The sequence below is a fragment of the Mauremys reevesii genome, linkage group 2, assembly GCF_016161935.1.
Source record: "Mauremys reevesii isolate NIE-2019 linkage group 2, ASM1616193v1, whole genome shotgun sequence".
NCBI lineage: Eukaryota > Metazoa > Chordata > Testudines > Geoemydidae > Mauremys > Mauremys reevesii.
Window position 1 is genome coordinate 83,796,764 of NC_052624.1, and position 23,961 is coordinate 83,820,724.

The 23,961-nt window shown below is 53.5% G+C and overlaps 2 protein-coding genes and 7 non-coding genes across 9 annotated transcripts in view; all 9 read right to left on the reverse strand.

The window, feature by feature from the left end:
• GLB1 (galactosidase beta 1) overlaps positions 1-13,182 on the reverse strand; it is an 83,414-nt gene extending 70,232 nt beyond the window's left edge. The window contains exon 1 of the mRNA XM_039522898.1: positions 13,054-13,182. Coding sequence (XP_039378832.1) covers positions 13,054-13,119 — 66 coding nt within the window. The 5' untranslated portion in view covers positions 13,120-13,182. The remainder of the gene's footprint in view (positions 1-13,053) is intronic.
• On the reverse strand, positions 6,390-13,140 carry TMPPE (transmembrane protein with metallophosphoesterase domain). Its single transcript, XM_039522899.1, is given in 3 exon segments — positions 6,390-8,929; positions 8,931-9,411; positions 13,054-13,140. Coding segments are annotated over 2 exon segments (1,320 nt in total). The 5' UTR covers positions 9,318-9,411; positions 13,054-13,140; the 3' UTR covers positions 6,390-7,996.
• A 938-nt stretch (positions 13,183-14,120) lies between the features above and the next one.
• On the reverse strand, positions 14,121-14,239 carry LOC120399750. Its single transcript, XR_005595347.1, has one exon. It is a non-coding gene; the product is annotated as a 5S ribosomal RNA (ribosomal RNA).
• A 1,509-nt stretch (positions 14,240-15,748) lies between these two features.
• On the reverse strand, positions 15,749-15,867 carry LOC120399761. Its single transcript, XR_005595358.1, has one exon. It is a non-coding gene; the product is annotated as a 5S ribosomal RNA (ribosomal RNA).
• A 1,508-nt stretch (positions 15,868-17,375) lies between these two features.
• On the reverse strand, positions 17,376-17,494 carry LOC120399773. The gene has a single exon (XR_005595370.1). It is a non-coding gene; the product is annotated as a 5S ribosomal RNA (ribosomal RNA).
• Positions 17,495-18,946: 1,452 nt separating this feature from the next.
• On the reverse strand, positions 18,947-19,065 carry LOC120399771. The gene has a single exon (XR_005595368.1). It is a non-coding gene; the product is annotated as a 5S ribosomal RNA (ribosomal RNA).
• A 1,493-nt stretch (positions 19,066-20,558) lies between these two features.
• Positions 20,559-20,677, reverse strand: LOC120399770. Its single transcript, XR_005595367.1, has one exon. It is a non-coding gene; the product is annotated as a 5S ribosomal RNA (ribosomal RNA).
• A 1,482-nt stretch (positions 20,678-22,159) lies between these two features.
• LOC120399784 lies at positions 22,160-22,278 on the reverse strand. Its single transcript, XR_005595381.1, has one exon. It is a non-coding gene; the product is annotated as a 5S ribosomal RNA (ribosomal RNA).
• A 1,440-nt stretch (positions 22,279-23,718) lies between these two features.
• Positions 23,719-23,837, reverse strand: LOC120399675. Its single transcript, XR_005595289.1, has one exon. It is a non-coding gene; the product is annotated as a 5S ribosomal RNA (ribosomal RNA).
• Between the last annotated feature and the right edge of the window lie 124 nt (positions 23,838-23,961).

Below are 23,961 nucleotides of genomic sequence, written 5' to 3' on the forward strand. Positions count from 1 at the left end.
CGTTACTTCCTCTTGTATGAGCAAATGAAAAGTCGATACCCGTCTCTTGTTAACTTGGTGTTGGGCCAGGTTCCATCTTTAAATTTAAAGAACGTACAGAAAAATGCATGTACACACTTAACCGAGTTCCCTTCCCCTTCATCAGGCTCATCAACACTCACCTGGTGGCACTGGCTATACTGTGTCCGAATCTCACATAGGTCCTGGCTTGCTGCATGGCTGGAATCCCCTGCTGTGTCTTCCCCACACTCCTTCCTCCTCACTGTACACGCCAGGTCTGTCTGTCTTGGGCTCCTCGGAGGTATCCACAAGGGACTGCGGGGTGCTGGTGGGGTCTCTGCCAAGTATGCCATGCAGTAACTTGCAGAATCAGCAGGTCTGAGGCGCAGCACCAGATCTATTGTGGCGCTCCCTGACCTTGTGGCATCCCGTGAAGTTCCTTCACTTTCATGCGGCACAACCTCTTCTCCCCACAGGCCCAGGAGATCCAAAGCACCTGTCTACTCCAGCCTGGAGCACATCTAATACCTCTCTCTGTCTGTCTGTGCGGGGCCAGCACAGTTGGCTGGGCAGTTGCACACAAGAAGGGAGAGCTGCTAGGTGCGTTTACCAACATCTGCACTCAGGAAAAGGCATCTCAACAACATGTGAGGGGGAGGGAGGATTTTGAAAGGTGGGGGTGGCTTCTGGTCTCTGTGACCCCTAGGCAGTGGAGTTTAAAATTGTAACCAGAGTGGTCACTGTTGCAGAGAATGGGGCATTGTGGGACAGATTCTGACTGTTGGGATTGACACAGGCCATGCACTGTCTACACTCGCACTGCACTAACCTCAGTAGGACAACCATGGTTCCACACGGTTTGGGGAGAAGGTTTGACTGCGTTGATATAACAGGGCACTTACATCATAAGAACGGTCCTACTGGGTCAGACCAAAGGTCCATTTAGCCCAGTATCCTGTCTTCTGACAGTGGCCAGTGCCAGGTGCCCCAGAGGGAATGAACAGAACAGGTAATCATCAAGTGATCCATCCTCTGTCACTCATTCCCAGCTTCTAGCAAACAGAGGCTAGGGACACCATTCCTGCCTGCCCATCCTGGCTAATAGCCATTGATGGACTTATCCTCCACGAATTTATCTGGTTCGGTTTTTAACCCAGTTATGGTCTTAGCCTTCACAACATCCTCTGGCAAGGAGTTCCACAGGTTGACTGTGCATCGTGTGAAGAAATACTTCTTTTTGTGTGTTTGCTGCCTATTAATTTCATTTGGTGACCCCTAGCTCTTGTGTTACATTGGCTGGAGACAAATTGGAGTGTAGACACATGCCCAAATAACGTGGCACAAGGTAACTTATGTCAACCTAACTTTGCAGTGTAGACCAGGCTTTAGAACAGCCTCCCAAGGGAAGTAGCTGAAGCCCCATCACTTGTGGGAGATTTAAAACTAGACAGGCTAAAGTGATCCTGTATTGACCAGGAACTGGAATGGATGATCAAATAGGTCTTTTTTCCCCCTCTAACTCCTATAAATCAAAAACCCATCCATAGGATGTGAACATAATCTGGTCCAATAAGAGATATTACCTCATCTCCCTCTAAAGCAAGACTATAGACAAGGAGGCAATGAACAGCTGGATATGGAAGCTATTTAGGTCCAGATCCTGTAAACATTTAAGCACATGCTTAACCTCATTCATGTGAGCTGTTCCATAAAGGTCAAAAGAGATACTTGCATGAGTTAATACACATGCTAAAGCATTTTCAGGATCAGGGCCTTAGACAGCTGAAGGGTAAAGCAGCAGATTACCAAGTATTTTAGAACAAAAATAACTCAAAAGTCTGGAGTCTTATCCTAGGAGTTACTTTTCTATAAGCAGTCCCTCTCCTAGCTGCACTACCTCCCGACTACTGAATCTCAAGCCATCAGAGAACGCCCAAGTAAATGCCAGCTTGATGATTTTTATTTTAAATCTGAGTGGAATGATGCAACTGTTTATTTGCAATCTGCACCTCAATTCACAGAGATCCTGCCACTGTACATGAATGGAAACACAGTGTATGTTCCATGGGGAAAACATTCATAAGCAACACCACCAGTAAACAAAAGGCGTTACACATTCTGGACATGCCTCAAATGCAAGTTCAGTGCCACTGTTGGAGCAACAGTTTCAGATTAGGGCTTCGAACCTGGGCACAGTAACAGTGTTACACTATCCTGTTAATAAAATTACAAACGACAGCAAACAACTATGTTAAAAGAACATTAAGGTTCTAAAGTCAATCACGAAAAAGCTAGAAGGTGCCAGAACTAAGGTTGCTCCTTATCTATGCAACCTTAATTCAACCCTTGTGCATACACATTATGATATAGTCTTCAATTACAGGATCACAGAGTGGATAAAAATCAATTAAAAAAATAAAAATAATTTTTAAAATCGGATTTTTGATAAAATGCTTTTTAAGGAAAAAACCTCTCAAGAGAGTTTTAATTAAGATATATTATAGCTCAAAGATATCTCATCATGGAATAGGGATTATAAATTCTAATTCTATAGTATGAGACAATATATTTATGTAATGTTTAAGTTTTGTAAATGAGTTCTAATAGTTCATGGATTAGGGACCCAATCTTATGGGGTTCCACAGGCTTCGTATAGATTTAGGTTAATCTTTCTATCAACCCAATGGGACTCAGTCTAGAAGATACCATCAGAGATGCTGAGTTTTGCAGTTCTCAAAAACTGTGGATTTCTGTCTCCAGAGGTAACATGCTTGTTAACAGCAAAAATGGTTTTAATAAATAGATAAATATATAGAGAGAGGTAAGAAATAACAGACTTCAACTCTATGGTCCCTCTGCAAATTTCTGTACACAAAATCAATCCCTTACCTCTCTCTAAAAAAAGTGAAAAGTTTCAAAAAGTTCAATAACTAGAAGATTGTTGGAGGCAGAGCAGATCTGGACAAGGAGAAGTAGTCTGGAGATAAATGTGAGAAGTGAGGGACATATGCTTGTTTTGTTAAAATATTGTTTGCTGCTGAAGAAAAAATTTCTAAAATATTTAACTAAAACAACAACGTTAAGTAAAACAATTTAAATGTCTGTCTGGTGATGTTCTCCTCCTAATACAGCATGGAAAGAAAAAATCCTCCAAATATTAATGATTAACCTGTTGAATTGGAGATATTGAGAGGTGAACTGACTTCATAAATATCTGCTTCAATTACCTTTGGTAAATGAAATAACCAAACAATTAATTTTCTGATATAGCTGTAAAACTACATCTGAAAAGTTTTCAAAATAAATCACTGTTTAAAAACGTATAGTGTGTACCTTCTAAAAATGAAACCTACATCTATTTCTGAGTTGTGAAGAATATGTATTAAGATTATAACAACCAACAAGAATGCACTTTTATGTAGAAACCATGATTAAATCAAGTCTTCCTGACTGATTATTTAAATCAAATCCACCCTGCAAGATCATATACTTTGTCCTCCACAGGACTTCTGCCTCATTTAACAGTTTTTGTTTGTACTTTTCTAAGTTAAAAAAAAATGGAAAAAACACAAACACCACAAAAATTTGATCGTACAGAACCATACTGACCGCTGCGATGGGTTGCATCACAGAACCCCCTTGGGAGCTGCCAATGTGCCCAGACTACTTCTACCCCTGCCTTCCCTGCCAGCTCGGGACTCCAGCACCCTGTCTTGCTGAGCCAGACACACCTGTCTGCTCCAACACAGACCCAGGGTCTGAATTACTTGCCCCAAAGCTGCAGGTTTACCTGAAAGCAGCTCACAGAATTGTTCCTGTCTTTAACACCCAGATGCCCAACTCCCAATGAGGTCTAAACCCAAATAAATCCGTTTTACCCTGTATAAAACTTATGCCTAAGGCACATCAAGGCAGTGTCAGGCAATCTTAACTATTGGTGGCACCACCCATGCCATGTGGAATTAACTGCAGTCAAGTCTGTGTGCTTTTAATGGGGACCCGCTACTTAGGTACTTACTGATCCTATAGTCCTTACATAGGCACAGCTCCCATTTAAGTCCATGGAATTTTTCCTGCAGGATATGGCCCCTACCATATCAATAAACATGTCCATGCTTATCTGCCTCTCCTACTGTTCTGTTTAACCCTCAGAGGTGTGGTAAGAGGATGCAGCCATCTTTTTTATGACCATCATACAACATATGATCCACCAGGCAAAACATATTAGATACCCTCCTTAACAACAGACTCCCTCCTCAGCCTGTCCTGACCACCACCACTCAAATATAAAACCCAACTAAGAACCACTCATACATTCTGCTCTCCCTCACCTTGTAACCTCCCCTCCTTCTTTAATATTCCTCATCCCCATCCCTGCAATCACATAACATGACTCATCTCCCCTACCTGATAACACTGGACTCACTTTTCCCTGCCTGGATGTTCCATGTTACACACAGGTTTAATACAGTGACATTCCCTTTTCACTTGCACTCAGGAACATCAAAAAATCAAATTGAATGATCATTATAGAAGACACTTGTGAACAATTTTAACTTTTTATTAATTGCTTGGAACAGTAACAATCTTAGTGTTCAATGCATTCATTATATCAGTACTATGATTTATAAATATGCACATTGATTCTCCAATGTATATGGTTTATTTTCACAAAAAGTGATTGTAGGATTTGGGTATGGCTGCAATGGTGCTCCGAGTAGCCTTTTCAATAATTTTGCATTCTGGTAGAAAAGAAATCAAGATCAACAAAAATATTTAATTAAACCCCAAAGAAATATAGTCACAATTAAAAACAAAAATAGATGAAAAACGGTCAAAAAAGTCACAGAACAATTTAAAATCACCTGCTTATTTGTGGTAGGAGTCAATTCTCCATACTGATTTTTGTGCACATTTATGTTTTCTTGGGAAGGGCAGGAGAGGAAAAGAGATAAACTGACATTTCCCTGCTCACTGAGAAACTAACACTGAAGCAAACCACAGTGCCCCCCTCCCATGGAAGGTAACTAGCTAGACAATTAGCTGCATAACATAGCAATAATCCTCAAATAATTTAATGATTAGAAAAAAAAGTGGCCAGGAGAGAATGCTTTGCACTACCGAGTGGGAGACATGGATTTTAACTCAGGTCTTTCACTGACCCATCACTGGGGGCTATCTACACAACTCACGCTGGTCAGGTACCAGCAACACTAAGTCAGCCAGGGAAAGACCAGTCAGAGAAACATAAGGCATACACACAAAAATTGTATGGATATGTATGGAGGTCAAGTTGCGTTTTGGGATCCTCAGATGAAAGGTGCTCCATAAATACACTGCACCTTCACAAAATGCTTTGTATTATCACTGTTTTAGACACTGGGAAACTGGGGAGAAGTGGTCCAGTGGTTAGGGGGTTAGCTTAGGACTTGGATTCAATTCCCCATCTCTGCCACAAGTTTCCTCTGTCTCTGTTCCTCATCTGCTAGAACTTCTCTACTCTCACAGGGTTGATGTGAGGAAGATTGTGGGGTGTTTCAGATACCCCAATAACAGAGGTCATCTGACTTAGACAGAGGCACAGGAAGATTTAATAAAGATGTTGATTTGCCCAGAGCCAACTGTCAAGAACAAGAGGGTCCACAGTTTTGGTGGGTGGGAACATGGAGTAGAGAAACAGCTAGACAGTGATTATATGAGGAGAGAGAATCCTGTATCCGGTTAAAGAGTTAAAGGGACACTGTCAGATTAAAAAATTAATAATCCCTTAGCTATAATTACTAATAGCCTCTCAGATTAGTACACTTGGGGAAAGAGTGAAAAAAGTCTTATTTTTGCACTTCAGTCAGCTTGGACAGTAAATACAAATTAATTCCACTTCAGTTTTTGATTCTCATGCCCTAAAACAATGTGGGAGAACCAAAAAGAACCTGTTTTTATTTATATTAAAAACCAAACAATTATTAATTTAGCTATATTAAATTGCACTAAGAAACACACCAGACTGAAGTACAGATTTGAATGCTAGACAGTGCTCTTTAAAGAGATGCACAAAAAGGCGGCCATCTTTTTTTCTACACAAACAGAAGTTACAGTAGGACCTCAGAGTTATAAACACCAAAGTTATGAACTGGCCAGTCAACCACACACCTCATTTTGGAACCGGAAGTACACAAGCAGGCAGCAGCAGAGACCAAACATAAAAATAAAAAGCAAAAGCCATACGTACTGTGTTAAATGTAAACTACTAAAAAAATAAAGGGAAAGTTTAAAAAAAAGATTTGACAAGGTAAGGAAACGGTTTCTGTGCTTGTTTCATTTAAAACATGTTAAAAGCAGCATTTTTCTTCTGCATAGTATTAAAAGTTGTATTAAGTCAATGTTCAGCTGCAAAATTTTGAAAGAACAACCATAACGTTTTGTTCACAGGAACATTTCAGAGTTTGAACTCCTGAGGTTCTTCAGTACTTGCTATCTAATCTAGTTCTGGTCAAGGGAAAATATTAAATTTACAATCTAAGTACCTTTCCTTTGAGTCGCAGCTGCTTTGTTTTTAAAATTCTCTCTCCCCCCAGTTGCTGGGTTAAAAAAAAAAAAAACCCCACACAAAACAGAAAGAAGAAACTAACTATAGACAATGGAAAGAAACTAACCAACCCTACCCAAATAATACAACTGGGAAAAAAAGGTTTGCACTCCAATTCTTTCAACTGTAGATTTTAAGGCTATGTCTAGAGACCTTACAGTGCACAGTTGTACTGCTGCAGCTGTGCCATTGTAAGGTCTCCTGTGTAGCCGCTCTGTGCTGACGGGAGAGAGCTCTCCCTTCAGCTTAATTAAACCACCCCTAACAAGCAGTGGTAGCTACGTCGGCAGAAGAGCCATAGCTCTGTCCACACCAGAACTTATTGGTGAAACTTATGTTGATCGGGGTGTGTTTTTTTCTACACTCCTGGACAACAAAAGTTTTACTGACAAAAGGGCTAGCGTAGACATAGCGTAAGTGTTGCTCATACCAACAGTAAAGTACTGAACGCTCACACTGAAGTGGGAGTTTAACAATGGCCCTTTTATAATACCTTTATTAGATACTCACTGGATGACGGGTTACATTTAGGCAAAACAAGGAAGCTATTTCCACCCTTCCCCACTATAAAAGTCTCTCCAATTCTTATGATTTTGTTTTTTTATGTAGATTTTAAACGAACAGATGCATAGGGCCTAAGGTTGCCAAGCCTCCAGGATTGTCCTGGAGTCTCCGGAAATTAAAAATTAATCTTTAATTAAAGTTTATGTCATGTGAGAAAACCTCCAGGAATACATCCAACCAAAATTGGTAACCCTAGCACAGGCACCTTACTTTACTGGTCATTTTGCAGAAGCACCTACAGGCCCCAACTGAGATAAAGGCCCCCCATAAAAAATTTAAACAGAATCCTTGCTATCACCTGCAAATACCCCATTCACTTCCCATAGTAGGACGACTCGACAGACCTCAATGAAGACTTTGTAGAGTACTCTGCAAAATTTGCATCCACAGTTTCACCACACTTCTCAGTGAGTGAACTGCACATCATCATGAGTTAGGCGGCACTCCATCAGATGCCAACAAACAAGTGAAAAATGGAATATGAACTAATGACAGATTACAGATATTAAATATACACAGTAAGCACACTTGAAACCAAACACTGATCTCATGGTGATATCTTTAAAATGCAACATATCAATAGCACAAATTATAAATCAATCAGATGAGTTCATCACTTCCACTCATCTGCAATGGGTGTTTGATAAACTTACTATGTGGCAGAAGAAATAGTGCTTTCTGAACAAAAAGCAGTATCAGACTTACACGACCAAGTCCATCACTGTATTAACTTCACTGACTTCCCCAGAGTTATATCAGGGACGGACTTGGCTTGGGGACTTGTGAATCAAACTGTCAGTTCTACTGGCTGATAGAGGACACAGAATTTGTAAGTTGGCAGACCATTCAGGAAGAGCGCAGGATGATCTCCGTTATTTCAGCTCTGCTGCCCAGCCTCATTGGAATTCCATAATACATAGTCCCTGGGCTGACATATACGAAAGTGCTCTGCCCAACTTTATACAAGCCAACAAAGAAGGGATTCAGCAAATAGGCACCAGCATTCAGAGGGAATATTTGCCCACCGTGAGTGTGGCCAGAAAGGATCAAATTTATGTCTGGCCGATCTTGGAGAGCCCATTTTGCAGCCAGTGGCTGATGAGCCAGAAGTACTATTGCATGATCAGCATTGCAGTCAACGAGGGCTTTTTTTAAATCCATGCCATGCCCAGAATAGCGCAACACCTGAGCCTCAATATCATCAACCCCAGCCAGACAGAACCAATCATTGCTACTCCTTGGAGAAGAGATCTTCACATTCTCATTGTGGAGTGGATGAATGTTAAATGACTTCAGTAATTCAAACCAGCTGTTGACATCAGAAGTATAATACTCATGGTTTCCAGTGACAAAATAATTTCCCAATGGGGAATTAAGCTCACTAAGAGGTTCGACAGCAGGTCGGATGGCCATCACTTCAGAATCTGACAGATCACCTACAATCACAGTGATATCGGGTTTTAAAGCTTTGACCATCTGCACAACCATTGCAAGTTTAGTCTTCCCTACAGTGGGTCCCAGATGAATATCTGATAGCAACACCACCTTCAGGCCGTCCATGGATAAAGGCAGTTTGTGAACAGGAATCACCACTGAGGTCACTGCAGGAGGCTGAGAGGCATTCAACAACCCAAGAGCAGTCAGTGCAACTGTCACCATAACAACCAAAACAGGTTTCATGACAGTTTTACTACCCTTATTGATACCACTTGTCTTAGCACCTCTGCTGACCAAGAGTTTATAAACTTGCTCTACAGAGCCCAGAGTGAAGAGAAAAAAAAATAAGGATTATATAGGCTCCTAGACATGTGTAAGAAGCTAAGGAAAAGAAATAGGGCTCTTCTGCAACAAGAAACAGCAACGTAAAAAAGCTAGAGTGTGCCAAACCTAGAAACGTTAACACAGCTATTTTCCATGACATGAAACAATAGGAGTTAGCAGCTGAAAGCCTGTAGAATGTGGTCACTATACATCTCCAGATGTAAAGAGAACCTATGAGCATCAGCGCATTAACGAACAGTGCCATCTGTAATCTCCGCAGCCACCTCTGTGTACCAAACGCAAGTTGCTCAGCCAGTAAGGTCCGGGATATCATCATGGAGAAGAAGACAACTCCAGCAGCCACTGCAGCCTTTGCTTCAAGCGGCAATTGCTTGAAGGAGATCATCTCTACCGACTGACAGTCCCTGCACCTTCCTGTTCTATGAGAGTTTCCGGTAGGTTAGAATGTGGTTGTGAAGGGACTTCTTGGTCAACTTGGCCTGCAACCAGGAACCAGCATCAGCTTTTTGATATTAAGACATACAATCCCCCCTGCCCAGTCTAGAAACCAGAGAGAGGTATTATTTGGCACCAGGGTTGGTGGAGAGACTACTATCACTATCAAGGATAGCTATAAAAGGTTTATTAACTTAGAATAAAAATGATCTAGAACTCTGACAACCCAGTCCTGATCTCTATAATCTCCCATCCTCAAAGTTCCCATTGATAAGTTATCACAAAAACCTGTGAATGCTAAACCAGTAATAAGAATTCTCCTCACAATTTTGGGATATTGTCTCACAAATCATACAGTGATGATTGCTTTCCAATAACTAATACAATATTACCAGACCCTGCTTATTCCGTCGAAGAAGCACAGCTATAGTTAACACTTTGCACTCACTACCTAATCTGCTTCCCTGGCACAACACCATCTCCATTCCAACACCACACCATTACATAATAGTAGGTGTCAGTGGTACATAATGTTGCCGTCTCAAGAACCCAACACAAAAAAATCACTGACTCATGATGGTGACTATATTCACCCCAGAATAATGACATAGCCATCAATCATTCAGTTCCAGCCTTCATACATTCAGGATCACTGGAGCACAAACACAAAGCATGCAAACCACTTCCCACATCTCACCCTTTACTTCTGCTCTTCAGAGGAACCATAGGGGGAAAAATGAGACATGCACAAAACTCCCTTTAAGGCAGCCTGGTAAAGTTATGATGAAAATTTGCCAGCCCAGGCTGAAAAAATATACAAGCCTGCACTTCTCAAGATGATAGTTTACTCATTTTGCTGAGTGGAATTCTGAAAGCTAGTTTAAAGGAACATTATATATTTAGTGTCCCTTCCACACCTGCATATTCTAGGCCAGGATTTATGGAGACTCTGTATCAATCGGAGTTTTGGCCTGGGAACTAAAGAACCATTGAGACCTAGACCAGTGGTTCTCAAACTTTTGTACTGGTGACCCTTTCACATAGGAAGCCTCTGAATTATAAATGCTGGAGGCAAAGTGGGGTTTGGGGGTGGAGGCTGACAGCTCACGACCCCTCATGTAATAACCTCACGACCCCCTGAGGGGTCCCAACCCCCAGTTTGAGAACCCCTGACCTAGACCACCCTTGTCTATACCCTGCCTCAATAAACCCCTTTTATATGCATTCTGACAACATTCTGTCTCTCCCCTCACCTTTTATTTTTAAGCCAAGAGGCCACGATACTGATTATTTAAAGTTTAAAACCATGTTTGCTTTTTCAAGATAATTAAAAAGACCAGGTACTGTGTTACAAGCTGCTCTCAGTTTAAACCAAAACTCTCATGGAGTTACTCTGCTTTTTAATGCGTGTTAACATTCTTTAGAATATGTATACAACATTAAAACAGATGACTATTAAAATAATGCTAAGGGTTTACTTCAAACACAAAAACCCAGAGGAAATGCTGCATTGGAACTCCAACAGTACTCTTCACTCAGACCTTAAGCCTAAGTATTGCAACTCAAATAGGCCTTTAGCAAGACTGTGTAACACTGGATGCAATCTGATGCAAATCTATATAGAAAGAGCAAGCTGCATGATAAAGCACATTAAAAATGGCAGAGAAAAGACAGATACACTTCCCCGTTCTCAACCCATGCTAGTAAATTAATGTGTTCTACGTGGTACGTTGTCTGATGGTGCCAGAGCCCTGACAACTGCAGAACAGCACAAAAACAAATTCAACCAAGACAATTAAAGATCTAGAGTCATCTAATGTATAACTTGTCAAGATAGATTCTGAATAATAAAGGCTAAAATAGGCCTATCAAGAGGTGTGGGGGGGCTTTTTTTAAATGACAATTCATGTCTTTCAGGATATCCTGGATTTTCTCTCTATTGTGGATGAGAGTTCAGAAAGTAATGAGCAAAACTATGGCCTTGTCTACACTGGCAAGTTAGCTGCGCAGCAGAGCAGCTTTCTGGGGTGTAACTCCCAAGGTGTACACACTGCCAAGCCACTTTGTACACAGAAAGTCCTCAGTTGCAGCGCTGCAAAAACAAAAAACAAAAAAACCTCACCATGACAAGAATTGTAAGCCTTAAAAGCACAGAGGCTCCAGCAGTGTAAACACACGATTGCTTTGTGTGCTGTAAACAGGCCTCCAGAAGTGTTGTGGCAGCTCTGTTCACTGTTTTGAACTCTGCTGGAGACCTGCGCCCCTCCCTGCCTCAAGACTGGTTGTTTCCTGCTGCTGTCTGCTGACACACTCTCCCCCCACCTCTGTACACACACACACCCTTCAGTTGAAAAGCAACTGGCAATGCAGTAGGAGGTCCATGGAACAATGGGATCTGGAAACCTGCATCATATGACACTGTGCCTGCCCCATGAAGCATTGCAAACCCTTCCCAAGCACCCTATGGGCCAGTTGCACAGTGGAATAGCTACCACAATGCACTGCTCTCTTTGCAGTTGCAAGAGCTGCTAATGTGGATGCGTTCCACCATCACAAGGAGCACAGGGTGGACACGCAATAGCAGTTTAATTCCAGCCCATTAAGAAGAATGGTATAACTTGTTGTGCAGAAACTTGCCAGTGTAGACATACCCTAAGTGTCTCACTAAGACAGACAGCACAAAATCTGTTTGCTGTAAGAAAATTGTAAACACGGCCTCAAAAAAGGTCAGAATCAAAGCTTCATAACCATGCGGGGAGGAAAGTGGGCAGGATTCTACTAAAAAAGGTAACCATATTTAAGGATGTGTCTTCACTAGCAATGTTAAAGCGTTGCCGTGGCTGCTGTGTAACCACGGCACCCCGTGCTGTAAAAAAAGCCACCCCACGAGGGGAGTAGCTCCCAGCACTGGTGCACTGTCTACACTGCCACTTTACAGCGCTGAAACTTGCAGTGTTCATCAGAGTGTTTTTTCACACTCCAGGACAAGAAAGTTGCAGCACTGTAAAGTGGCAGTGTAGACAAGGCCTAAGTAACCTGCATCTGTCCCATCCACCAAACTAGCTGAATAAAGGAGCAGTAGGCTCCTGCAATCTCCACAGGCATCAGGCCCTTATTGGGCTTGAGGGGAGAGTTAGAGAGCCCCTTTCCACATCAGCACAGCTTGAGGAGTGGGAAGAGGCAGACACACCTGTCCTCAGAAAATACAGCTGAAAACACAGTCATGGCTGCCCCATGACTACCCTGCTCCACATGCTTTGCACCCTGTACTCAGCCCACCCGATACAAAATTGAATCCGTGCTCAGAGGACAGTGCAGACAGCATGAGTGCTTGCCGTGCATCCAACTCATGCACGCCCACCTCCTGGCAGTCAGCCCTGAGGAGGGCGTGCGGGGAAACAACTGTACCGAGGCCCCAGCTCACCCCCCCCCCTCCACGTTTGCAATATATGTAAATAAAATGAAATGGGTGGAGATGGGGCCCCAAAATTCCTCTTCAGTGAGTGCTTCACCCCCATGATCCCTGCACAGTCACTGACGCCCTTAGGGGAGCCCAGGGCCCGCAGGGATCCCTCCACCTGCCCCAGCGCAAGAGGACGCCGCGGGCTATTGCCCATTTCCGCGTGAGCCCAGCCAGGGACGGGAGCCCCGAGCAGGGCAGAGCAGCTCCCCGGGGAAACACTTACAGCGGCGCCGAGCCCCACGGGAAGCAGCGCTACCAGCCCAGCCGCTCGGAGCAGGAGGCGAAGCATGACCGGCAGGAGCTGCACCACACGCGGCCGCTGTGACTCCGCAGCACCAGCCCGAGCCGAGTCCCGTGACTCGGCGGAGTCAGCTGATAGCCTCGCCCAGCGCCCCGCAGCTGTGCAACGCCCCGGCCCCGGCGCACCGCCCAGGTTTTCCACTGGGGCCGCCCGCGCAGACGGCGTGGTGGGAACTGCAGCTGCTTATCGCAGGCAGAGGGAAGGCGGGAGCAGCCCACAGACCCACGTTTCAAACAAAGGCCTCGCTTCCTTCCCGTCCCATGACCGGTATTGCTGAAGCCCCCCTCTTCCAGGCAAGACAGAGAGCAAAAGTAAACAGAAAAAAAGAAAAGACGAATTGATTTTAAAAACTGACAGCAAATGGTACAACAGCCGGTAAACCCTGACAGTCTCCAGCCAAGGTATGAAATGAAACAGAGACACTAGGCGACAATTCCAAACTCCAGAATTTTCCTAGCCAGGCTCCCATCCCAGTATTAACCAGGCCGGATAGTGCTTTCCATCTAAGCAGCAACTGGACCACACCTTACTTAAGCCTCCTCCCCACACAATGCACCACTGCCCCTGCTCCACAACCCACACAATCTTTACTGAGATGGGACCCTCACAAACCTGCCGCACCCACCCACAACACAAAACCCCGCGAACATCCTGACCAACGCAGGCACGTGCCACCAGCCTCACACCCCTCGCTCGCGGCAGGGAGCGCCAGCGCAGACAGGCCTCGGGGCGCCCGCCGCCGCTTCGGCCACCTGCCCTCCCAGCCGCGCCTGCTGCCAACGGGGCAAGACCGCCGGCTGGGTTCCAAAAAAAAAACGAGCAAGCCCGCGCCACGGGGCCGGGTGCCCAAAGCCCAAACCCTCCGGCTCGGGCGCGGTGGGCGAGGCGGCTACGGCCTGGGAGAGCTTAGCGGAAGCAAGGCAGGACGAGGCGGCAAAAGCGTGTGCCCGAGGGAGACCTGCAGCCGGGCAGAGTCAGGGAGCGGCAAAAGCCTACAGCACCCAGTATTCCCAGGAGGTCTCCCATCCAAGTACTAACCAGGCCCGACCCTGCTTAGCTTCCGAGATCAGACGAGATCGGGCGTGTTCAGGGTGGTATGGCCGTAGACGCTGTTGCCTGCCGCTTTGACTGCCTTTAAACCAGCCCGCTGACGAGCCCTGCTTCTTCACTGCTATCCACTTCCAGTCCTGGCCCCTCCGGCACAGCCCCGCCCCGCCCCGCCCCAACCAACACAGCCACGCGCCACCAGCCTCACACCCCTCCCTCGCCACACCAACGCTCCCGCCCCGACCCACCATCCGCAGACCCCCGACCCTGGCCCGCACACACCACGCCTAACACTCCTCCCCACCCCTCACGAATACACCCCTCTCCCCCGCCCGCCACGCACTCTCTCCTGAACGCGGGACCCTCACGAACCCGCCGCACCCACCCACGACACAAAACCCACCCACCACCACCCCAGGCGCGCGGCGCGCGCAACGCAACGCCCAGGACCCGCTGCCCGCGCACACCCGCTGCCGCCGCCTTTGCTCACAGCTCCTGGCGCCGCCGCAGCTCACGCCTCCTGGGACGCCCTCCCGCACTTGGCCTGCCTTTTGCTCGCTCCGGGAAACCGGGACGCGCGCCCGGAGGCCTCGCCGCGTCCTGCCCGTCTCCCGCGGCGCACGGCCCCGGGGGAGGCACGCTCGGACACCGACACCCATAGGCGGTGAGTTATATGGGCCCGTGGTGCCTGTGCTCCACCAATATTCAGGAACACAGACCCAGCTCCACCGATGTTTGTGCTTATATTTTCAGAGCCATCCCGTCCATAGGATGGACCAGGGCAACCAACCTGGGCCCCACGCTTTGGGGGGACACAAAGTCCAGGGCAGCCTGGAGGGTTAGTGGGGGGCCTAGCACTGGCAGCAGCAAGCGACTCGGCCCCAGCCCACCCCTCTCCACCCACCCCTGCTCTGCCCCATACTCCCCCCCCCCCCGCACCTCTTTCCAGCTTCCGTCCCCTCCCCCGAACTACACCCAGAGCTGGTAGGGCGGAGTGGAGAGGGGTAGGTTGGGGCCAGGTCACTTGCTGCTGCTGGTGCCAGTCCCCCCACTAATTCCCCAGGCTGTCCTGGACCCTGCATCCCCGAGGCACAGGGGCCCCCCAAAGCAGTTGCCCCCGTCTGTACTATGTATGGGACGACTTTGCTTGGATCCATTCTAGGCACCATCAAAAATTATACAAACCTGGCACCCATGCCGACACCGCCACCGCCACGGCCTCCTCCTCAGGGGGATCAGCCCAGAGGAGACCAGCACCCAACTTCCCCCGAAGCGGCTGGCAGGGAGCGCCAGCGCAGACAGGCCTCGGGGCGCCCGCCGCCGCTTCGGCCACCTGCCCTCCCAGCCGCGCCTGCTGCCAACGGGGCAAGACCGCCGGCTGGGTTCCAAAAAAAAAACGAGCAAGCCCGCGCCACGGGGCCGGGTGCCCAAAGCCCAAACCCTCCGGCTCGGGCGCGGTGGGCGAGGCGGCTACGGCCTGGGAGAGCTTAGCGGAAGCAAGGCAGGACGAGGCGGCAAAAGCTTGTGCCCGAGGGAGAGCTGCAGCCGGGCAGCGTCAGGGAGCGGCAAAAGCCTACAGCACCCAGTATTCCCAGGAGGTCTCCCATCCAAGTACTAACCAGGCCCGACCCTGCTTAGCTTCCGAGATCAGACGAGATCGGGCGTGTTCAGGGTGGTATGGCCGTAGACGCTGTTGCCTGCCGCTTTGACTGCCTTTAAACCAGCCCGCTGACGAGCCCTGCTTCTTCACTGCTATCCACTTCCAGTCCTGGCCCCTCCGGCACAGCCCCCCCCCCCCCCCCCCCCAACCAACACAGCCACGCGCCACCAGCCTCACACCTCCTCCTCGCCACACCAACGCTCCCGCCCCGACCCACCATCCGCAGACCCCCGACCCTGGCCCGCACACACCACGCCTAACACTCCTCCCCACCCCTCACGAATACACCCCTCTCCCCCGCCCGCCACGCACTCTCTCCTGAACGCGGGACCCTCACGAACCCGCCGCACCCACCCACGACACAAAACCCCACGCACCACCACCCCCAGGCGCGCCGCGGCGCAACGCAACGCAACGCCCAGGACCCCGCTGCCCCGCGCACACCCGCTGCCGCTCGCCCTTTGCTCACAGCTCCTGGCGCTCGCCGCACCTCACGCCTCCCTGGGGACGCCCTCCCGCACTTGGCCTGCCTTTTGCTCGCTCCGGGAAACCCGGGACGCGCCGCCCGGAGGCCTCGCCCGCGTCCTGCCCCGTCTCCCGCTTCGCAAGGCCCCGGGGGAGGCACGATGGGACACCGACACCCATAGGCGGTGAGTTATATGGGCCCGTGGTGCCTGTGCTCCACCAATATTCAGGAACACAGACCCAGCTCCACCGATGTTTGTGCTTATATTTTCAGAGCCATCCCGTCCATAGGATGGACCAGGGCAACCAACCTGGGCCCCACGCTTTGGGGGGACACAAAGTCCAGGGCAGCCTGGAGGGTTAGTGGGGGGCCTAGCACTGGCAGCAGCAAGCGACTCGGCCCCAGCCCACCCCTCTCCACCCACCCCTGCTCTGCCCCATACTCCCCCCCCCCGCACCTCTTTCCAGCTTCCGTCCCCTCCCCCGAACTACACCCAGAGCTGGTAGGGCGGAGTGGAGGGGGGTAGGTTGGGGCCAGGTCACTTGCTGCTGCTGGTGCCAGTCCCCCCACTACTTCCCCACTCTTTCCTGGACACTGGAGACCCGAGGCACAGGGGCCCCCCAAAGCAGTTGCCCCCGTCTGTACTATGTATGGGACGACTTTGCTTGGATCCATTCTAGGCACCATCAAAAATTATACAAACCTGGCACCCATGCCGACACCGCCACCGCCACGGCCTCCTCCTCAGGGGGATCAGCCCAGAGGAGACCAGCACCCAACTTCCCCCGAAGCGGCTGGCAGGGAGCGCCAGCGCAGACAGGCCTCGGGCGCCGCCGCGCCGGCCACCTGCCCTCCCAGCGCGCCTGCTGCCAGGCGGGGCAAGACCGCCGGCTGGGTTCCAAAAAGCAGGCAAGCCCGCGCCCGCGGGGCGGGTGCCCAAAGCCCAAACCCTCCGGCTCGGCGCGGTGGGCGGCGGCTACGGCCTGGGAGAGCTTAGCGGAAGCAAGGCAGGACGAGGCGGCAAGCGTGTGCCCGAGGAGACCTGCAGCGGGCAGCGTCAGGAGCGGCAAAAGCCTACAGCACCCAGTATTCCCAGGAGGTCTCCCATCCAAGTACTAACCAGGCCCGACCCTGCTTAGCTTCCGAGATCAGACGAGATCGGGCGTGTTCAGGGTGGTATGGCCGTAGACGCTGTTGCCTGCCGCTTTGACTGCCTTTAAACCAGCCCGCTGACGAGCCCTGCTTCTTCACTGCTATCCACTTCCAGTCCTGGCCCCTCCGGCACAGCCCCGCCCCGCCCCAACCAACACAGCCACGCGCCACCAGCCTCACACCCCTCCTCGCCACACCAACGCTCCGCCCGACCCACCATCCGCAGACCCCGACCCTGGCCGCACACACCACGCCTAACACTCCTCCCCCCCCCTCACGAATACACCCCTCTCCCCGCCCGCCACGCACTCTCTCCTGAGCGGGACCCTCACGAACCCGCCGCACCCACCCACGACACAAAACCCCACGCACCACCACCCCAGGCGCGCCGCGGCGCAGCATAACGCCCAGGACCCGCTGCCCGCGCACACCCGCTGCCGCTCGCCCTTTGCTCACAGCTCCTGGCGCTCGCCGCACCTCACGCCTCCTGGGGCGCCCTCCGCACTTGGCCTGCCTTTTGCTCGCTCCGGGAAACCGGGGCGCCGCCGGAGGCCTCGCCCGCGTCCTGCCCGTCTCCGCCCGCAAGGCCCGGGAGGCACGATGGGACACCGACACCCATAGGCGGTGAGTTATATGGGCCCGTGGTGCCTGTGCTCCCCCAATATTCAGGAACACAGACCAGCTCCACCGATGTTTGTGCCTATATTTTCAGAGCCATCCCGTCCATAGGATGGACCAGGGCAACCAACCTGGGCCCCACGCTTTGGGGACACAAAGTCAGGGCAGCCTGGAGGGTTAGTGGGGGGCCTAGCACTGGCAGCAGCAAGCGACTCGGCCCCAGCCCACCCCTCTCCACCCACCCCTGCTCTGCCCCATACTCCCCCACCCCCGCACCTCTTTCCAGCTTCCGTCCCCTCCCCCGAACTACACCCAGAGCTGGTAGGGGCGGGTGGAGGGGTAGGTTGGGGCCAGGTCACTTGCTGCTGCTGGTGCCAGTCCCCACTAATTCCCAGGCTGTCCTGGACCCTGCATCCCGAGGCACAGGGCCCCCAAAGCAGTTGCCCCGTCTGTACTATGTATGGGACGACTTTGCTTGGATCCATTCTAGGCACCATCAAAATTATACAAACCTGGCACCCATGCCGACACCGCCACCGCCACGGCCTCCTCCTCAGGATCAGCCCAGAGGAGACCAGCACCCAACTTCCCCCGAAGCGGCTGGCAGGGAGCGCCAGCGCAGACAGGCCTCGGGCGCCCGCCGCGCCGGCCACCTGCCCTCCCAGCGCGCCTGCTGCCAGCGGGGCAAGACCGCCGGCTGGGTTCCAAAAAAGCGAGCAAGCCCGGCGCCACGGGGCGGGTGCCCAAAGCCCAAACCCTCCGGCTCGGGCGCGGTGGGCGGCGGCTACGGCCTGGGAGAGCTTAGCGGAAGCAAGGCAGGACGAGGCGGCAAGCGTGTGCCGAGGAGACCTGCAGCCGGGCAGCGGCGGCAAAGCCTACAGCACCCAGTATTCCCAGGAGGTCTCCCATCCAAGTACTAACCAGGCCCGACCCTGCTTAGCTTCCGAGATCAGACGAGATCGGGCGTGTCCAGGGTGGTATGGCCGTAGATGCTGTTGCCTGCCGCTTTGACTGCCTTTAAACCAGCCCGCTGACGAGCCCTGCTTCTTCACTGCTATCCACTTCCAGTCCTGGCCCCTCCGGCACAGGCCCGCCCCCCCCCCCCCAACCAACACAGCCACGCGCCACCAGCCTCACACCCCTCCCTCGCCACACCAACGCTCCCGCCCCGACCCACCATCCGCAGACCCCCGACCCTGGCCCGCACACACCACGCCTAACACTCCTCCCCACCCCTCACGAATACACCCCTCTCCCCCGCCCGCCACGCACGCTCTCCAGAACGCGGGACCCACACGAACCCCCCCCCCCCCCCCCCCCCACCAAAACCCCCCCCCCACCCCCCGGCGCGCCCGCGCAGCGCGCATAACGCCCAGGACCCCGCTGCCCCGCGCACACCCGCTGCCGCTCGCCCTTTGCTCACAGCTCCTGGCGCTCGCCGCACCTCACGCCTCCCTGGGGACGCCCTCCCGCACTTGGCCTGCCTTTTGCTCGCTCCGGGAAACCCGGGACGCGCCGCCCGGAGGCCTCGCCCGCGTCCTGCCCCGTCTCCCGCTTCGCAAGGCCCCGGGGGAGGCACGATGGGACACCGACACCCATAGGCGGTGAGTTATATGGGCCCGTGGTGCCTGTGCTCCACCAATATTCAGGAACACAGACCCAGCTCCACCGATGTTTGTGCTTATATTTTCAGAGCCATCCCGTCCATAGGATGGACCAGGGCAACCAACCTGGGCCCCACGCTTTGGGGGGACACAAAGTCCAGGGCAGCCTGGAGGGTTAGTGGGGGGCCTAGCACTGGCAGCAGCAAGCGACTCGGCCCCAGCCCACCCCTCTCCACCCACCCCTGCTCTGCCCCATACTCCCCCCCCCCCCCGCACCTCTTTCCAGCTTCCGTCCCCTCCCCCGAACTACACCCAGAGCTGGTAGGGCGGAGTGGAGGGGGGTAGGTTGGGGCCAGGTCACTTGCTGCTGCTGGTGCCAGTCCCCCCACTAATTCCCCAGGCGGTCCTGGACCCTGCATCCCCGAGGCACAGGGGCCCCCCAAAGCAGTTGCCCCCGTCTGTACTATGTATGGGACGACTTTGCTTGGATCCAGTCTAGGCACCATCAAAATTATACAAACCTGGCACCCATGCCGACACCGCCACCGCCACGGCCTCCTCCTCAGGATCAGCCCAGAGAGACCAGCACCAACTTCCCGAGCGGCTGGCAGGGGCGCCAGCGCAGACAGGCCTCGGGCGCCCGCCGCCGCTTGGCCACCTGCCCTCCCAGCGCGCCTGCTGCTGCGGGCAAGACCGCCGGCTGGGTTCCAAAAAAGCGAGCAAGCCCGCCACGGGCCGGGTGCCCAAAGCCCAAACCCTCCGGCTCGGGCGCGGTGGGCGGCGGCTACGGCCTGGGAGAGCTTAGCGGAAGCAAGGCAGGACGAGGCGGCAAAGCGTGTGCCCGAGGAGACCTGCAGCCGGGCAGCGTCAGGGGCGGCAAAGCCTACAGCACCCAGTATTCCCAGGAGGTCTCCCATCCAAGTACTAACCAGGCCCGACCCTGCTTAGCTTCCGAGATCAGACGAGATCAGGCGTGTTCAGGGTGGTATGGCCGTAGACGCTGTTGCCTGCCGCTTTGACTGCCTTTAAACCAGCCCGCTGACAGGCCCTGCTTCTTCACTGCTATCCACTTCCAGTCCTGGCCCCTCCGGCACAGCCCCGCCCGCCCGCCCCAACCAACACAGCCACGCGCCACCAGCCTCACACCTCCCTCGCCACACCAACGCTCCGCCCGACCCACCATCCGCAGACCCCGACCCTGGCCCGCACACACCACGCTAACACTCCTCCCCACCCCTCACGAATACACCCCTCTCCCCGCCCGCCACGCACTCTCCTGAGCGGGACCCTCACGAACCCGCCGCACCCACCACGACACAAAACCCACGCACCACCACCCCAGGCGCGCCCGGCAGCGCAACGCAACGCCCAGGACCCGCTGCCCGCGCACACCGCTGCCGCTCGCCCTTTGCTCACAGCTCCTGGCGCTCGCCGCACCTCACGCCTCCCTGGGGACGCCCTCCCGCACTTGGCCTGCCTTTTGCTCGCTCCGGGAAACCCGGGACGCGCCGCCCGGAGGCCTCGCCCGCGTCCTGCCCCGTCTCCCGCTTCGCAAGGCCCCGGGGGAGGCACGATGGGACACCGACACCCATAGGCGGTGAGTTATATGGGCCCGTGGTGCCTGTGCTCCACCAATATTCAGGAACACAGACCCAGCTCCACCGATGTTTGTGCCTATATTTTCAGAGCCATCCCGTCCATAGGATGGACCAGGGCAACCAACCTGGGCCCCACGCTTTGGGGGGACACAAAGTCCAGGGCAGCCTGGAGGGTTAGTGGGGGGCCTAGCACTGGCAGCAGCAAGCGACTCGGCCCCAGCCCACCCCTCTCCACCCACCCCTGCTCTGCCCCATACTCCCCCCCCCCCGCACCTCTTTCCAGCTTCCGTCCCCTCCCCCGAACTACACCCAGAGCTGGTAGGGGCGGGTGGAGGGTAGGTTGAGACCAGGTCACTGCTGCTGCTGGTGCCAGTCCCCACTAATTCCCCAGGCTGTCCTGGACCCTGCATCCCGAGGCACAGGGGCCCCCAAAGCAGTTGCCCCGTCTGTACTATGTATGGGACGACTTTGCTTGGATCCATTCTAGGCACCATCAAAATTATACAAACCTGGCACCCATGCCGACACCGCCACCGCCACGGCCTCCTCCTCAGGGGGATCAGTCCAGAGGAGACCAGCACCCAACTTCCCCCGAAGCGGCTGGCAGGGAGCGCCAGCGCAGACAGGCCTCGGGGCGCCCGCCGCCGCTTCGGCCACCTGCCCTCCCAGCGCGCCTGCTGCCAGCGGGGCAAGACCGCCGGCTGGGTTCCAAAAAGCGAGCAAGCCCGCGCCACGGGGCGGGTGCCCAAAGCCCAAACCCTCCGGCTCGGGCGCGGTGGGCGGCGGCTACGGCCTGGGAGAGCTTAGCGGAAGCAAGGCAGGACGAGGCGGCAAAGCGTGTGCCCGAGGAGACCTGCAGCCGGGCAGCGTCAGGGGCGGCAAAAGCCTACAGCACCCAGTATTCCCAGGAGGTCTCCCATCCAAGTACTAACCAGGCCCGACCCTGCTTAGCTTCCGAGATCAGACGAGATCGGGCGTGTTCAGGGTGGTATGGCCGTAGACGCTGTTGCCTGCCGCTTTGACTGCCTTTAAACCAGCCCGCTGACAGGCCCTGCTTCTTCACTGCTATCCACTTCCAGTCCTGGCCCCTCCGGCACAGCCCCCGCCCGCCCCAACCAACACAGCCACGCGCCACCAGCCTCACACCCCTCCCTCGCCACACCAACGCTCCCGCCCCCACCCACCAACCGCAGACCCCGACCCTGGCCCGCACACCACGCCTAACACTCCTCCCCACCCCTCACGAATACACCCCTCTCCCCGCCCGCCACGCACTCTCTCCTGAGCGGGACCCTCACGAACCCGCCGCACCCACCCACGACACAAAACCCCGCACCACCACCCCCAGGCGCGCGCGCAACGCAGCTGCGCCCAGGACCCGCTGCCCGCGCACACCGCTGCCGCTCGCCCTTTGCTCACAGCTCCTGGCGCTCGCCGCACCTCACGCCTCCTGGGGCGCCCTCCGCGCCAGCCTGCCTTTTGCTCGCTCCGGGAAACCGGGGCGCGCCGCCGGAGGCCTCGCCCGCGTCCTGCCCGTCTCCCGCCGCCAAGGCCCGGGAGGCACGATGGGACACCGACACCCATAGGCGGTGAGTTATATGGGCCCGTGGTGCCTGTGCTCCACCAATATTCAGGAACACAGACCCAGCTCCACGATGTTTGTGCTTATATTTTCAGAGCCATCCCGTCCATAGGATGGACCAGGGCAACCAACCTGGGCCCCACGCTTTGGGGACACAAAGTCAGGGCAGCCTGGAGGGTTAGTGGGGGCCTAGCACTGGCAGCAGCAAGCGACTCGGCCCCAGCCCACCCCTCTCCACCCACCCCTGCTCTGCCCCATACTCCCCGCACCTCTTTCCAGCTTCCGTCCCTCCCGAACTACACCCAGAGCTGGTAGGGCGGGTGGAGGGTAGGTTGGGGCCAGGTCACTTGCTGCTGCTGGTGCCAGTCCCCACTAATTCCCCAGGCTGTCCTGGACCCTGCATCCCCGAGGCACAGGGCCCCCCCAAAGCAGTTGCCCCCGTCTGTACTATGTATGGGACGACTTTGCTTGGATCCATTCTAGGCACCTTCAAAATTTATACAAACCTGGCACCCATGACGACACCGCCACCGCCACGGCCTCCTCCTCAGGATCAGTCCAGAGACCAGCACCCAACTTCCCCGAGCGGCTGGCAGGGCGCCAGCGCAGACAGGCCTCGGGCGCCGCGCCGGCCACCTGCCCTCCCAGCCGCGCCTGCTGCCAGCGGGCAAGACCGCCGGCTGGGTTCCAAAAAAGCAGGCAAGCCAGCGCCACGGGCGGGTGCCCAAAGCCCAAACCCTCCGGCTCGGGCGCGGTGGCGGCGGCTACGGCCTGGGAGAGCTTAGCGGAAGCAAGGCAGGACGAGCGGCAAGCGTGTGCCCGAGGAGACCTGCAGCCGGGCAGCGTCAGGGAGCGGCAAAAGCCTACAGCACCCAGTATTCCCAGGAGGTCTCCCATCCAAGTACTAACCAGGCCCGACCCTGCTTAGCTTCCGAGATCAGACGAGATCGGGCGTGTTCAGGGTGGTATGGCCGTAGACGCTGTTGCCTGCCGCTTTGACTGCCTTTAAACCAGCCCGCTGACAGGCCCTGCTTCTTCACTGCTATCCACTTCCAGTCCTGGCCCCTCCGGCACAGCCCCGCCCGCCCGCCCCAACCAACACA